The 16,388-nt window shown below is 40.5% G+C and overlaps 3 protein-coding genes across 3 annotated transcripts; 2 read left to right on the top strand and 1 right to left on the bottom strand.

The window, feature by feature from the left end:
- Positions 1 to 963, top strand: LOC132234144 (olfactory receptor 7A10-like). Its single transcript, XM_059695193.1, has one exon. It carries the CDS (start codon positions 94 to 96, stop codon positions 961 to 963), a length of 870 nt encoding a protein of 289 aa, XP_059551176.1. The 5' UTR covers positions 1 to 93.
- A 4,180-nt stretch (positions 964 to 5,143) lies between these two features.
- LOC132234146 (large ribosomal subunit protein eL39-like) lies at positions 5,144 to 5,375 on the bottom strand. Its single transcript, XM_059695194.1, has one exon. It carries the CDS (start codon positions 5,353 to 5,355, stop codon positions 5,200 to 5,202), a length of 156 nt encoding a protein of 51 aa, XP_059551177.1. The 5' UTR covers positions 5,356 to 5,375; the 3' UTR covers positions 5,144 to 5,199.
- A 3,674-nt stretch (positions 5,376 to 9,049) lies between these two features.
- Positions 9,050 to 13,807, top strand: LOC132234147 (olfactory receptor 7A5-like). The gene is made up of 2 exons (XM_059695195.1): positions 9,050 to 9,961; positions 13,790 to 13,807. The coding sequence occupies exons 1-2, from the start codon at positions 9,050 to 9,052 to the stop codon at positions 13,805 to 13,807; spliced, it is 930 nt and encodes a 309-aa protein (XP_059551178.1).
- The last annotated feature ends 2,581 nt before the right edge of the window (positions 13,808 to 16,388 follow it).

The raw sequence follows: 16,388 nt of genomic DNA on the forward strand, positions 1-16,388 counted from the left end.
CAAGACAATGGTACACAAACTTCAGAATTTCTTCTTCTGGGACTTTCCGAGGAACCAGAACTGCAGCCCCTCTTATTTGGGCTTTTCCTCTCCATGTACCTGATCACTGTGCTGGGAAACCTGCTCATCATCCTGACCATCAGCTCAGACTCCCACCTCCACACGCCCATGTACTTCTTCCTCTCCAACCTGTCCTTGGTAGACATCTGTTTCACCTCCACCACCGTCCCAAAGATGCTGGTGAACATCCAGACACAAAGCAAAGCCATCACCTATGAAGACTGCATCACCCAGATGTATTTTTTCATACTGTTTGCAGGATTGGACGTCCTCCTCTTGACCGTGATGGCCTATGATCGCTTTGTAGCCATCTGTTATCCCCTGCATTACACAGTCATCATGAACCCCTTGCTCTGTGGACTGCTAGTTCTGGTGTCCTGGATCATGTGTATCCTGAATTCCTTGTTACAAAGTTTAGTGGTATTGAGGCTGTCTTTCTGTCCAAACTTGGAAATCCACCACTTTTTCTGTGAACTTAAACAGGTGGTCCAACTTGCCTGTTCTGATACCTTTCTTAATAACATGGTGATGTATTTTGGAGTTGGGCTGATGGGTGGTTGTCCCCTGGCCGGCATCATTTACTCTTACTCTAAAATAGTGTCCTCCATATGTGCAATCTCATCAGCTGAGGGTAAGTATAAGGCATTTTCTACCTGTGCATCTCACCTCTCCATTGTCTCCTTATTTTATGGTACAAGTGCAGGAGTGTACTTTAGCTCTGCTGCTGCCCACACCTCACACTCAAGTGCAACAGCCTCAGTGATGTACACTGTGGTCACACCCATGCTGAACCCCTTTATCTACAGTCTCAGGAACAAAGACATAAAGAGGGCCCTGAAAAGATTCGTTGGGGTGGTAGTTATAAAAAGACCAATCATCCTGGGGCTGAAAAAGTGCCCATGACTACAGGGCAGCAAACATTAAGAGCCAGAAATTGCTATTCTTTGATCAGATTGGAGAAAGTACTTGCTCCCTCTATTTCAAGCCTGGAATTTCCATTTATTTGATTTTAAATTCCAGATACAATTTAGTAACTCCCTTGATTGAGCTTTCTGCTCTGTCTGATATCTGTACAGTTTTCCACTTTTTAATTTTTATTTTCCTAGCCTCCCCACGTGTTTCCCAACCTTGACTGGGGAATATTTGGAAATGTACATTTCTTTCTTAGAACAAATTGGATTTATTAAAAATATTTTTCTCTGAAATGACATCTAATTCCCTAGTAAATTTTCTATAGTTTTCCTGAAAGAGGTTGTTTTACTCACATGGAAACAAAACTACACGTGGCAATTAAGGCCACTTAGGTGATTTTATTGCAGAAGAAAATTTGAAAACAAAGTGACATTTGGGTCTGTCATTCTTTTCTACATCATTATCACCAACTTAACTGCTCTTCCTGATAATGTCAACTCTAACATGCTGCTACATTGTGGTTTTTTTAATCCTCACCCAAGGATATATTTTTATTTATTTGAGAGAGAGGGGGGAGGAAGGGAGGGAGGGAGAGAGAGAAAGAAATATGAGAGAGAAACATCAATGTGAGGACAAACATCCATTGGTTGCCTCCCATACACCCCTGAACAGAAATCAAATCAGCAACCTTTTGATGTATGAACAACTCCCCAACCAACTGAGCCACACCAGCCAGAGCTATGCTTGTAACTGGTCTCTTAGTGCATTTTTAAATTCGGCCTGGTGTCCCCTATAGGCACTGACAAAAATTGATGATCAAACATATAATTGCAGGTGGAGTCTACATTGAAAGGCACATTTGAATAAATATATTGACCTAATATGGTCTTAGAGTCAGAGATGACTTCAGAAATGAGGAGTCAAAATTTTTAGTCACACATTTTATTACTTTAAAAGTTTTTCTTTTCCATACCGTACATCTAATCATTGAAGTATGGAAAACTGGTGTCCACGTGCAAAGGCTTTTAATTTTTTAAATTATAGATTATATACAATATTAGTTTCAGGTATACAATAGTATGATTATACATTTCTATAACCTTCTGAATCCCACTTCTGGGTATTTATCTGAAGAAATAAAAAGACATCTACAATAAAAGATACATGCACCCCTATGTTCATTGCAGCATTGTTTACAATAGTCAAGATATGGAAGCAACCTATGTGTCCATCAATAGGTTAACGGATAAAGAAGTGGTACATATATACAATGGAATATTACTCAGCCTTGGAAAGAATGAAATTTGCAACAACATGGGTGAATCCAGAAGGTAATATGTTGAGTGAAATATATCAGACAAAGACAAGGTTTGTTTTCTTTTTTGTTGAGGTGAAGGGTTGGTTACCATGTTTATGGTTTCTCTCTTGACTTAGCTTCCTGTTTCTGTTTTAAAACTGACAGTGCTGAGTACTGATATGACTCCAAGGCTCTAAATGAAATATCTCCTCTTTTCTAAATTTTGTCATAACCATAAAATGGGCAGTGAATAACAAGATCAATATTATTCATTATATGATGAAAGGATAACCAATTAGAGAGTTTGAGTTCCTGTCCACTCATGTGGTTCAGGTACCAATTTTTGTGAAAAGGGGCATGTCCTCCCAGCTTCCCTGGTTACCTGCAAGTGAACCTCAATGGAGTTACTACTTAATACAATTATCTGAAAAAAACTTCAATAACAAAGTAATCATGAATGCTATCTTCAAATATCTGTACAAATGCTTAGAATGGGGAGAGGTATATTATTATAAATGATCTCTGTTTATTATTGTATCAGTTAGCTACTGCTATATAACAAGCCATGCTAAGGGCACTTGTTTTAATATAATAGCTTTATAAGCAAATGGGATTGTATGGTGGGAAGTTGTTTTGCTCTCTTCTGGGCTCATCATGAGTCACTACATTATATTTCTAAATCTCTTTCATGATGTTTTGTGCATCTGTATTGCATGTCTTTCATCAACCATAATATGTCCTCCCAGACATATATAGGACATATATGTCTGTGTTGATCTTACCATTAATGGAAAAAATAACTTATCAAATGTGAATTGCCTTAATTTAATATCACAGTTCTGATATTTATATCTTAAACCTTGATTTCTTCCCAGTAATAAGAATTATTTTCATGCTGTTGCAAATGGTAAGAACTCCTTCTTTTTTACCGCAGTGTAGTGTTCCATTGCGTAGATGTACCACAGTTTTTAATCCACTCATCTGCTGATGGGCACTTAGGCTGTTTCCAAATCTTGGCTATGGTGAATTGTGCTGCTATGAACATAGGGGTGCATATATCCTTTCTATCAGACCATCACACCTTAGAGGGAAGGTAGGGGAGGGTGGGGGTAAGGGGGAGAGATCAACCAAAGTATGTGTATGCATACATATAAGCCTAACCAATGGAAACAGACAACAGGGGGGCGAGGGCATGAGTGGGGGGGTGGGGGGGTAATGGGGAGATAAGGACACATATGTAATACATTAACCAATAAAGAATTGTTTTTAAAAAAGAATTATTTCCCACCATTATCTGGTGTGTTTCAGCTCCCTGTGCTTTTGATCTGAGAGTATACATCACTAGAATTTTTAATCTAACTGAAACAGGAATTTGGGGGGGGTGAAAAAGACAGGTTTTGGAAATTTTAGAAATTAAGGGGACCATGGAGGAAGCACAGGGCTGCAGAGCAGCAGAAGGTTTATTTCCATAGAGTAGGGAAGCTAAAAGCTGCAACAAGCACATTTCCATAGAATGAGGGATCTGGGAACAGCAAAAGGTCTATATTTACAAAATAAAGAGAAGGAAGCCCTTCATCCAAAAGGAGAAGAAGAAAGCCCAAGGTGAATAGGAAAACAATAAGGAAGGAGGGGGGAAGAACTTCACATGTCCCATGTGAGGTTTGATCTTTGAGCCCAGGAGTTACTATAGTAACCAGAAAGGGAACAGTGACCAATCAGAGAGGATATCAGGGCACCAGGATCTGCAGCCTTTATAAGCCATAGGGAAAAAGAACTCAGTGGGACCCTTTCTCCCTCCCTACGTGGAAGTCCACTCTATGGGACTCTTTCCCTCTCCCCATGTGGGAGTCTGTACTTGTTCTTCAATAAATCTCCACCTTTGCTATACCACTTTCTGTCCGTGGATTCATTCTTTGATTCCGGCAGACAAAGAATCGGGGTTCCAGTCCAGAAATTCCGTTTCATAACTAATTTATTAGAGTGTAATTACACACAACCAACTGCACATATTTTAAATGTACAATTTGCTGAATTAAAGAAGCCATACATAAATTAAGAGTACATGGTTGGTGGGTCTATTTATATATAACTTGAGGTGATGCTCAATAAGTTTTTTGTTAAACTAAATCTTTATTGTTGGAAGTACATTTGTCCCCTTTCCCCCCCCATTTAATCTTTCTAGCCCACACCCTTCAACTGCCCCAGGCCTTCAGCATCGTATTGTCTGTGCTTATGGGTTATGCATATGTGCATGCAAGTTCTTTGGTTGATCTCTTCCCGCCCACCAACCCACCTCTTCTTCCCTCTGAGATTCCGCAATCTGTTCCATGCTTCTGTGTCTCTGGGTCTATTTTGTTCATCACATGAATGAGATCATGTGATACTTGTCTTTCTCTGACTGACTTATTTTGCTTACCATAATAATTCTCCAAGTCCCTCCGTGCTGTCTCAAAGGGTGAGAGATCCTTCCTTTCAGGGCTGCGTAGTATTCCATTGTGTAAATGTACCACATGTTTTTTATCCACTCATCTTCTGATGGGCACTTGGGCTGTTTCCAGATCTTAGCTATTGTAAATTGCACTGCTAAGAACATAGGGGTGCATGCATTCTTTCTGATTGGTGTTTTGGATTTCTTAGGATAAGTTCCTACAAGTGGGAACACTGGATCTGCACAATAAGTTTTAACTGCATTATGTTATTATTAAAAATGTAATCAAACAGGCTTCAGTTCTCTTGTTTCTGAAGATAATGTGGAATAATAAACCTTACTTTAACTGAATGTTGTAAGGGACAAGTAAAATGTTAAATATACTTTGTTGAGTCCAAAGAAAATGTTCAAGAGTGAGGGGGAGGAGTCCAAAGAAAATGTTCAAGGTATAGGCAACCTGGATACAGCATAAATATGTGAGTCATCTCTCATGTGTGATTTCTCATAGGCCCAGTTTGGTTCTTCTCCAATATCTCCTCTTCAAGTTGTACCTGATTTTATTGCCAGTTTTCATCCGAATCCATTGGGGAATGGGCCGATTCTGTTTTTGTTTCTTGGCCAGGAACGTCTTGATCCTGAAAGTCTTGTGGGAAGACATGGTGAAGGAGAAGGGAACACACACACCTCGATGGCGGAGAAAGAGCTCTTTTAGACTTTTTTTTTTTCAAATACAGTTTACTTCACTATTATTTTCTATTGGTTTCAGGTGTACAATGTAATGGCTAGACAATCATATACTTTACATAGTATTCACCCCTGGTACCCAATAGAGTTATTACAATATCATTGTAATATTGTTATTACAATATTATTGACTATACTAGTGGCCCAGTGCATGAATTGGTGCACATTGAAAGGAAATTAATTAGAAGAAATATTTAATATTGCTATTCGCCCTTTCTCTATAATAGAAGTGTCAACCAAATTCACGATCGACAATGACTGATGGAAAAACATGCATGCAATTGGCACTAGCGAGAGCTTTATATGCATTGTGCATGTGTGAGTCAACTTGGCCTTTTATAGATATAGAATAAACTTGCTTAATTAGACCTGCTTTCTGATGTAGCTAAAGTTTTTCCAGCCCAGTGAAGCACCCCAACTTCTCTTTCAGGTAATTGTCAGCAACACAGCAGTAAATATTAACACAAAGCAGATTATTATTGTAGATCTCACAGGGAGAACAAAGGGTAAAATATTTAACTGCAGCAGTGTTTGACTATATTCTGCACAGTGAGAAAACCTGAAGTCATTTTCAAGGTCCACCATTTCTTACTTCTTTTCAGTCAGGTCAAGTTTCTAAGCTTTCTAAATCTCCGTTTTCCAGCTAATGATGAAAGGACAGAACAGGACTGATAGCTGTGTCCTTAACCCCTCTTCCAAGAAAAAGCCACAGAATGTATCAGTTACTCAGCCTGCCCTTATCTCGGCCAATGGGAAAGCGGGGGAAACTAGCCCAAGGCCAAGAGTATGCTAGCCACCCCCCTGTCTTTGTGTAACCAGACCCTAGCTGCACCCTACCCTTGCGTCACTAGCCCCCGGCCCTCACTCAACCAACCGGAATCGGCCAAATCAGTGGTCAGAGTGTGCCCCCACCACCCGACCCCAAGCCCTATAAATTCTTTGTTCCCTTGGGACTCGGGGCTCTCTCTTACATCCAGTAATGGAGGCAGGGGGGGGACCAAGTCCCTGGCTTGAATAAAAGACTCTATGCTTTTGCATCGGATTTGGTGCTCCCTGGTGGATCTTTGGGGGATCTTGAAATCTGGGCATAACAATGAAAAGAAAATAGGATTCCACTGAGTCTCCTCTCTACCTACTCCAGGACTTCGGTGAGGATCAAAGGAGATGAGACACGGGAAAACGCTTCACAGACATTTGGTTACAGTGTAAAGCGTTTCCACCTGACTATAAAGCAAGTTGTCATAGCAACCAATCAGAAGGTGGGAAGGACACTTAGCATATTAGCCTTTTATATAGATAAATTCTCTATGCTGTACTTTACATCTGTGACTATTTTGAAACTTCCAATTTATACTTCTTAATTCCTTCACTTCCTTCTTCCTGTCAGCCAAGGTCCCCTTCTCTGGCAACCACCATCCATGTGTGCATTTCAATTTGGGGGGCGGAGGGTTTGTTTACTTTGCTCTTTAGATCCATATATAAGTGAAATCCTATGGTATTAGTCTTTTCCTAACTTATTTCACTGGGTATAACACCCTCAAGGTCCATCCATTTTGAAACTTTACCTTCCAGTTAAGATAAGGGGTTGGGAGGTGTAGACGTCAGGAAGCAGGGCATTTAATGAAGGACTAATCACAACTGCACTCACCTGGCTTATTACATAGTCTCCTGGGAACAGAGAATCATCAGGAAGCGTTCCATTCTGTCCAGACCAGTGTCCCCAGGGACAACCATGTGCTTAGAGGTTACAGTAACAAGCAGCAAATGTGCCTAATGAGCAGACACAGAGCATGTAAGTAGCAATTCTACTGCAGACCCTCAGCATGTACAACCTTTGGCTGAATGTTACGTCACCTAAATCCATCTGGGAGACCAGTGCTTGACTCCTTGTTGTCTTGTCTGGGACAGAGCTCTGGTCTGCATCATCAACCATCCAGGCAGGAATTTGGACCTCCACAGGGAAACCTTCCTCTCAGAGTTTCCATGCAGGTGAGTCTGAGAGCCCAACAGACATGGCAGGAGAACATCAGAGAGACTGAAAGCCAAGAACTTGTCCCTGAAGTCACCTTAGAACCATTCGAACATAGCCCAGATACCAATACATTACTAATACATTAATGTGTTATTCATGATGCTCAAAGGAAAGTGAACATTGCACTCAGAAATGCAAGTTCCAATGTCGACAATTAAATGGCATGAATAGCAGACAAATTAAGAAAGGGCATTGGAAGTGTAAAGTCCTTTCAGTAGAAGTAGAACATAAGTTCAAGGACTTTATCTATTGACAGAAATAGACAAATAGGTAATTAACTGTGGAGGACTATACAGTGATGTGAGGTCATTTTTTTAATTTTCTGAGGGGGAATATTAGACTATCTTTCCATATGCATGAGAAAGGTCCAGGCCAAGGAAGGCTGCAAATACACCCTTGCAATAGCAATGCATGAGACATACATCTCACAGTATGTTCCCTCACCTTGTCTATTCACATTTTAAAAATTTATTTGGTAGATGAAAATGAGTAAGCTAATGAGATTCACTTTGTAATTATTTCATTACCTGTGAGGCTGAATAATGAAATTTGTGAGTTTGTAAACCATTTAGTTTGTAAAGTCAGTGATGTACACCGTGCTCATTTAGAGTCTCTACTAAATTTCTCTGTGTAAGTTTTTTTCCTTTACTTGTTTATTAATTTATTTATTTTAAATTAAAGTGTAGTTGGCATCCAAGGTAACTTTCACTATATTACAGACATGAAAGTTCTTTGCTTTTGGATACTGTTATCAAAGTGTTTTTATCCCTTTTTTGCTTAAGTATAGTTTGTAGATAATGTGATATTAGTTTCAGGTATACGATATATTGATTGAACATTTATATACATTACAATGTGATTGCCACACCAAGTCTAGTAATCATCTGTCACCATGCAGACTTATCACAACACTATTGACATTATCATCTTTTTTGATTTTTTATTGAATTCTTTCCAACAAAGAAATGGAGACTTTCACACAAAGTGACTGTTTTTCATTTAGTTCTTAAATGTATGTATAAGTGTTTTGTAGAGAATGTATAAAGTTCATAAATTTTGTGTGGTCCAATCTGTCAATCAGTCCTACTGTGTCTTCTCCATTTGTTTTAAACATTTCTAATTGAAGTATAATTGACATAAAACATTATATTAGTTTCAGGAGTACCACAGAATGATTCTGTATCTGTATATATTGCAATACAACCTCCACAATAGATCTGTCACCATCATAGCTAACAGTTTTTTCTTGTGATAAGGACTTTTAAAATGTACCCTCCTGCTACTTTCCAATACATGATACAGTATTATTAACTACAGACACCTGCTGTGCTTTACATCCCACCCATCGCTTTTTATTTTTACTTTTCGTACTGAAAGAATTAAGACAAGAATTCTTCATGTGTCTTCACATGGAAAAGGAAATTCTAATGAGAAATGGCCCTAGGGATGTCCCAAAGGAGACCAAACCATAGACCAAATATTGAAATTACTTCCTTTATGCTAGGTTATTAATGCTTGCTTGTGTGAAAATTAGTAATGTCATTTTTTTCTATATTATGGCAGTCACCTCCACCACATGGAACTAGGGAACCTCACAGGATTTTCAGGATTTTTTCTTCTGGGGTTATCAGAAAAACCAGCACTGCAGCCCCTCATATTTGGGCTTTTCCTCTCCATGTACCTGATCACTGTGTTGGGAAACCTGCTCATCATCCTGGCCGTCAGCTCTGACTCCCACCTCCACACACCCATGTACTTCTTCCTCTCCAACCTGTCCTTGGTAGACATCGGTTTCACCTCCACCACCGTCCCAAAGATGCTGTGGAACATCCAGGCCCAGAGCAAAGTCATCACCTATGAAGGCTGCATCACCCAGATGTATTTTTTCCTACTATTTGCAGGACTGGACAACTTCCTCCTGACTGTGATGGCCTATGACCGGTTTGTGGCCATCTGTAAACCCCTGCACTACATGGTCATCATGAACCCCCATCTCTGTGGACTGCTGGTTCTGGTGTCCTGGATCATGAGTGCCCTGAATTCCTTGGTACAAACCTTAATGGTGTTGCAACTGTCCTTCTGTACAGACTTTGAAATCCCCCACTTTTTCTGTGAAATCAAACAGATGGTCCAACTCGCCTGTTCTGACACCTTCCTTAATAACATGGTGATGTATTTTGTAGCTGTGCTCCTGGGTGGTGGTCCCCTTGTTGGTATCATTTACTCTTACTCTAAGATAGCGTCCTCCATACGTGCAATCCCATCAGCTCAGGGGAAGTATAAAGCATTTTCTACGTGTGCCTCTCACCTCTCGGTTGTCTCCTTGTTTTATGGTACAATCCTAGGGGTTTACCTCAGCTCTGCTGCTACCCAGAGCTCACACTCAAATGAAACAGCCTCAGTGATGTACACCGTGCTCACACCCATGCTGAACCCCTTCATCTACAGTCTGAGGAACAATGACATAAAGAAGGCTCTGAAAAGACTTGTTGGGATGGTAGCTGTAAAAATACCAATTGTTCTAGGGCTGAAGAAATGCACATGATAGCTGGACTCAAAACCCCAGAGCCAGATGTTGTTGGATGTAGCAGTTAGTCTCTGTTTATTCCTGGAGTTTCTTTTTCTATGATTTCTATACAATTTAACTGAATCACGTTATTAATTTCTTGACTTTCTGATATCTAACAGCTTTTCTTATGTCAGTTTTCTCCTCTCCCAAATTGATCCCAACCTTGGGTGAAATATTTGGAAATTCTGATTTATCTCACAAGACTACATGGATTTCTTAAGAACAATTTTTTAAATGAAATCTATAACACTGAGTAATTTTTTATTTCATTTTACTAAAAGAATAATCATGAGTTGTACTACTCTTATGGAAATAAACTGCACTTGGTAACCAAAGCCATTTATATCATTTCATAGGAAAGGAAAATATAAGAGCACAGTTTAACCTTCTTTATAAATCATATCTTCATATATCACTACCATACCTGCTCTTTCTGAATATATAGACATTTAGTGTGTGTTATAAGAGGTCATTGGGTCATGTTCTCTCATTTGGATCCTGTATCTTATTTAGCTTGGGATCCACATTCTTACCATAGTCACTAGCAAACTGACAATCAAATACATGTCTCCAATTCTAGATAACATGGAAACAAAAATTTCAATAAATTGACATAATAAACCCTTAGAGTCAGAAATGACCTTGAGTATGAGGAAGAGAAATTTTAAGTCTGTACATTTATTGCTATGCAAACTATTTTATGGTGTATGTTTATTTGTTGATGTATGTAAGATTAGTGTCCATGTGTAAAGGAATTTCACATTGGGGTGGAGTTTTGCTTGGCTTAATTATGTTTCCAATTAACTATCACCCTCTTCCACTTGAAAAGTTTCATTGCTGCCTACAAATATGATTCCCTCTATTGTTTTAAATGAAGCACCTCCCCCTACTCTAAATATTGTCATAACCAATAAAGATATAGGAATGAACCATATTATTATCATCCATTATATAAACTAATATATGACCTATAGATATGTCACATATGTACATAAGTGACCAAAGGATGACTCACTAGAGAGCTTTAATTCCTGTCCAGTTCTGTGATTCAGAGTCATATGTTTTGCGCAAACATGCATATTCTTTCAACCTCTTCTGGTTAACTATAAGAGTCTAAATAGAGACACTTTTTAATGCAGTTATCTGAAATAGACTTCAATAACAGAATAATAATGAATGCTATTTTCAAATATCTGTACAAAAGCCTAGAATGGGAAAGAGGATCCTATATAATAAAGAGCTAATATGCAAATGGTCATCACGCCCTCATGCCCTCTCACCCTCATGCTGGAACTGCTCAGACACTCAACACTGGGGAGAGAGGAATGGGGATCAGCCAGGCTGCAGTCCAGGAGAGGGACAAGCTGCCCGCCCTGCAGTTCCAGGCACCAGCGGCTGCACCTGTGCCTGCGGCCCAGGAGAGGGACAAGCCACCCGCCCATGGTCCCGGGTGCCTGCCCACAGTCTCCTGCAGCTATGGCTGGCCCGGGCAAAGCCAGCCGGGGTCCTTGGTGCCTGAGACTGGCCGGAAGAATCTGGGTCCTGGGTGTGGGGCGAGGCAGAGTTGGTTAGGGGCGATCAGGCCAGCAGGGGAGTAGTTAGGGGCGATCAGACAGGCAGGCAGGCGAGCAGTTAGGAGCCAGCAGTCTCGGATTGTGAGAGCCAGTCAGACATATCCCCAGGGGTCCCGGATTGGAGAAGGTGCAGGCCAAGCTGAGGAACCCCACCCCATGCATGAATTTCATGCACTGGGCCTCTAGTATTATTATAAGTAATCTCAGTTTTCTTTTCTGTTATTAGTGTAGCAGTTACCTATTTCTGCATAACAAGTCATCCTAAAAGTACTTGTTTTATTTTTTTTCTTTATTGATTAAGGTATTATATATGTGTCCTTATCCCCATTGCTCCCTCACCCCCACTCATGCCCTCACTCCCCAGTGTCTGTGTTCATTGGTTAGGCTTATATGCATGCATGCAAGTCCTTTGGTTGATCTTTCCCCCTTACCCCCACCCTCCCCTACCTTCCCTCTGAGGTTTGACGGTCTGATCGAAGCTTCTCTGTCTCTAGATATGTTTTTTTCATCAGTTTATGTTGTTCATTATATTCCACAAATGAATGAGATCATGTGATATTTATCTTTCTCTGACTGGCTTATTTCCCTTAGCATAATGCTCTCCAGTTCCATCCATGCTGTTGCAAATGATAAGAATTCCTTCTTTTTTACCACAGCTTTTTAATCCACTTATCTACTGATGGGCACTTAGGCTGTTTCCAAATCTTAGCTATGGTAAATTGTGCTGCTATGAACATAGGGGTGAATATATTCTTTCTGATTGGTGTTTCTAGTATATGTGCTGCCGAAGCGAGCACTGATTGGTGTTTCTAGATTCTTCAGATATATTCCTAGAAGTGGGGTCACTGGGTCAAATGGGAGTTCCATTTTTAATTTGGGGGGAAAGCACTTGTTTTAATATAATGGCTTTATAGGAGAACCAAGATGGCGGCATAGGTTAACGCCGGAGTTTGCTGCTTTGAACAACTACTTCAAAAGTGAAACCAAAAAACGGAAGGGACATCACCCAGAACCACAGGAACGCTGGCTGAGTGGAAGTCCTACAACTAGGAGGAAAGAGAAACGCACACAGACACTCAGAGGAGGCGCGGTGCTGAGGTCAGGTTCTGAGGTGCGGAGTGTGCGGAGCGGGCTGGCGGCAGAGGGCGCGGTTGGCGTTTTCAATCGGGAGGGAGTCGCAGACTCTGAACTCCGGATCTGGGCGAGTCTTTAGGGACCCGGACTCAAACGGGAGAAGCGGGACTGTCTGGCTTCGGTCAGAGCGAGTGCAGCTTTCTCTCCCAGCTTTGCAGCGGGTGCTGGGACTCAGAGAGGCAGAGCCCCTGGGGACAGGACTGAGAGCCGCCATAACTGCTCTCTCCGGCCCACCCTGTTGATCCTGTGCGACCCGCCCCGCCCAAGCCCTGCCCAGAGGCATTTGCCGGATAGCCTCAGGCAAAGGCAAATTAGCACCTCCCTAGAGGACAGAAGTTCTCTCACTGCTGACACAGCTGATTCTCATAGCCACTTGGCCTGGAGGTCAAACCCTCCCTGGGATTAGCTACAACAATCAAGATTTAACTATAAGACTGCAAACAAAGACCACTAGGGGGTGCACCAAGGAAGCATAACAAAATGCGGAGACAAAGAAACAGGACAAAATTGTCAATGGAAGATATAGAGTTCAGAACCACACTTTTAAGGTCTCTCAAGAACTGTTTAGAAGCTGCCGATAAACTTAATGAGATCTACACGAAAACTAATAAGACCCTCGATCTTATATTGGGGAACCAACTAGAAATTAAGCATACACGGACTGAAATAACGAATATTATACAGACGCCCGACAGCAGACCAGAGGAGCGCAAGAATCAAGTCAATGATTTGAAATGCGAGGAAGCAAAAAACATCCAACCGGAAAAGCAAAATGAAAAAAGAATCCAAAAATGCGAGGATAGTGTAAGGAGCCTCTGGGACAGCTTCAAGCGTACCAACATCAGAATTATAGGGGTGCCAGAAGATGAGAGAGAGCAAGATATTGAAAACCTATTTGAAGAAATAATGACAGAAAACTTCCCCCACCTGGTGAAAGAAATGGACTTACAGGTCCAAGAAGCGCGGAGAACCCCAAACAAAAGGAATCCAAAGAGGACCACACCAAGACACATCATCATTAAAATGCCAAGAGCAAAAGATAAAGAGAGAATCTTAAAAACAGCAAGAGAAAGAAACTCAGTTACCTACAAGGGAATACCCATATGACTGTCAGCTGATTTCTCAACAGAAACTTTGCAGGCCAGAAGGGAGTGGCAAGAAATATTCAAAGTGATGAATACCAAGAACCTACAACCAAGATTACTTTATCCAGCAAAGCTATCATTCAGAATTGAAGGTCAGATAAAGAGCTTCACAGATAAGGAAAAGCTAAAGGAGTTCATCACCACCAAACCAGGATTATATGAAATGCTGAAAGGTACCCTTTAAGAAGAGGAAGAGGAAGAAAAAGGTAAAGATACAAATTATGAACAACAAATATGCATCTATCAACAAGTGAATCTAAGAATCAAGTGAATAAATAATCTGATGAACAGAATGAACTGTTGATTATAATAGAATCAGAGACATAGAAAGGGAATGGACTGACTATTCTTGGGGGGGAAAGGGGTGTGGGAGATGTGGGAAGAGACTGGACAAAAATCGTGCACCTATGGATGAGGACAGTGGGTGGGGAGTGAGGGCGGAGGGTGGGGCAGGAACTGGTAGGAGGGGAGTTATGGGGGGAGAAAAAGAGGAACAAATGTAATAATCTGAACAATAAAGATTTAATAAAAAAAAAAAAAGAAAACTAGAATATGGCTTATATGGTAAACATCTCTAGTTCACTCATCAGAGCAAGATGTTTAGAAAGTTTTCTTACCTTCAAAAAAGGAACTCGCCTCCAGATTAAGTCAGAGGCACATATGGTGGGATTCTGAGTCACAAGCTGGGATGGTTATCAGGAGATCTCTAAACTACTGAGCAAACTTCTCAGGCATTTTATTATTTCTACTTTGAAATTCCAATCTTTTCAAGGTTCAATAATCTCTCTACACTGTCCAAAAATTTAGTTTTGATAATATTAAAATGTGTGTCACAGTAAAATCTAAAATCTTACTTTTTTTTCACACATTTTAAGTGTATAATTATATAAAATTGGCAACTGTATATAGTCCTGTATTCAACACAATAAAAATATATAACAGATAAAAAATATATATATAATGGCTTTATAATCAAAACGGATTGTATGGTGGGAAGTAGTTCTGATCTATTCTGGGCTCATCATGAGTTGCTATATTATGTTTCTAAAGTTCTTTCATGATGTTTTGTGCATCAGTATTACACTTCTTTCTTCAACCAATATGTGATGCTTAATATGTGTGTGTGTGTGTTGATCTTATAGTTTATGTAAAAATGGTTTATCAAATGTGAATTGCCTTAATTTAATATCACAGTTCCTATATTTATATATGAGACCTTGCTTTCTTCTCAGATATAAGATATATTTCCCACCTCTATCTGATGTGACTCAGCTGCCTTTGCTCTTGACCTGACATGAGTTATACATCACTAGAATTTTTAATTCTAACTAATTTATTGGAGCATAATTACATGATCTCACTCATATGAGGAACCCAATGAACAAAATAAACTGATGAACAAAATAGATCCAGAGGCATAGAAGCATGGAAAGACTGATGAATTTCAAGGGAATATGGGGGATGGAGTGCATTGGGGAGTGATTAAACCAGGAATTTCTATGCATACTAGAGGCCCGGTGCACAAATTTGAGCACCAGTGGAGTCCCTCAGCCTGGCCTGCAGATTGGGCTGAAACCGGCTCTCCGACACCCCCGAGGGGTCCCTCGTTGCGAAAGGGTGCAGGCCAGGCCAAGAGACCCCACCAGTGCACAGTAAGGGCTGGGGAGGGACACAGAGGTTGGCCAACCAAGGTGGAACCTTGGGAGGGCTCCAGGGCATGTCTGGCCCATCTCATTCAGTCCTGATCTGCCAAACCCCAGCAGCAAGCTAACTTACCGGTTAAAGCGTCTGCCCCCTGGTGGTCAGTGAACATCATAGCAAATGGTTGAGTGGCCTTAGCATATCATTATCCTTTGGTTGAACTGCCGACCAGACGACCAGACAACTGGACACTTAGCATATTAGGCTTTTATTATATAGGATATGTAAAGCCTATGGACACAGACAATAATGTTGTGACGGTCTGGGAGGAGCATGGGGGGGGGGGTGGAGGAGTTCAATGGGAAAAATAACAAAGGGACATCTATAATACTTTCAACAATTGAAATAAATTTTAAAATAATAATAATTACATACAGTGCAGACAGAGAGACTAAAAAAGCAATCCCATTTACCATCGCACCAAAAATATTAAGCTACCTAGGAATAAACTTAACTAAAGAGGTAAAAAACCTCTTCTCAGAAAACTACAGGACGTTGAAAAAAGAGATAGAGGAAGACATAAACAGATGGAAGAACATACCGTGTTCATGGATTGGTAGAATCAACATCATCAAAATATCCATACTTCCCAAAGCAATCTATAAATTCAATGCACTTCCCATTAAAAAACCAACGGCATACTTCACAGATCTAGAACGAACTCTCCAAAAATTCATCTGGAATAAAAAACGACCCCGAATAGCTGCAGCGATCCTGAGAAAGAACAAAGCAGGTGGGATCTCAATACCAGATATCAAGCTGTATTACAAAGCCACTGTTCTCAAAACTGCC

Source organism: Myotis daubentonii, chromosome 5 (genome assembly GCF_963259705.1).
Source record: "Myotis daubentonii chromosome 5, mMyoDau2.1, whole genome shotgun sequence".
Classification (NCBI taxonomy): domain Eukaryota; kingdom Metazoa; phylum Chordata; class Mammalia; order Chiroptera; family Vespertilionidae; genus Myotis; species Myotis daubentonii.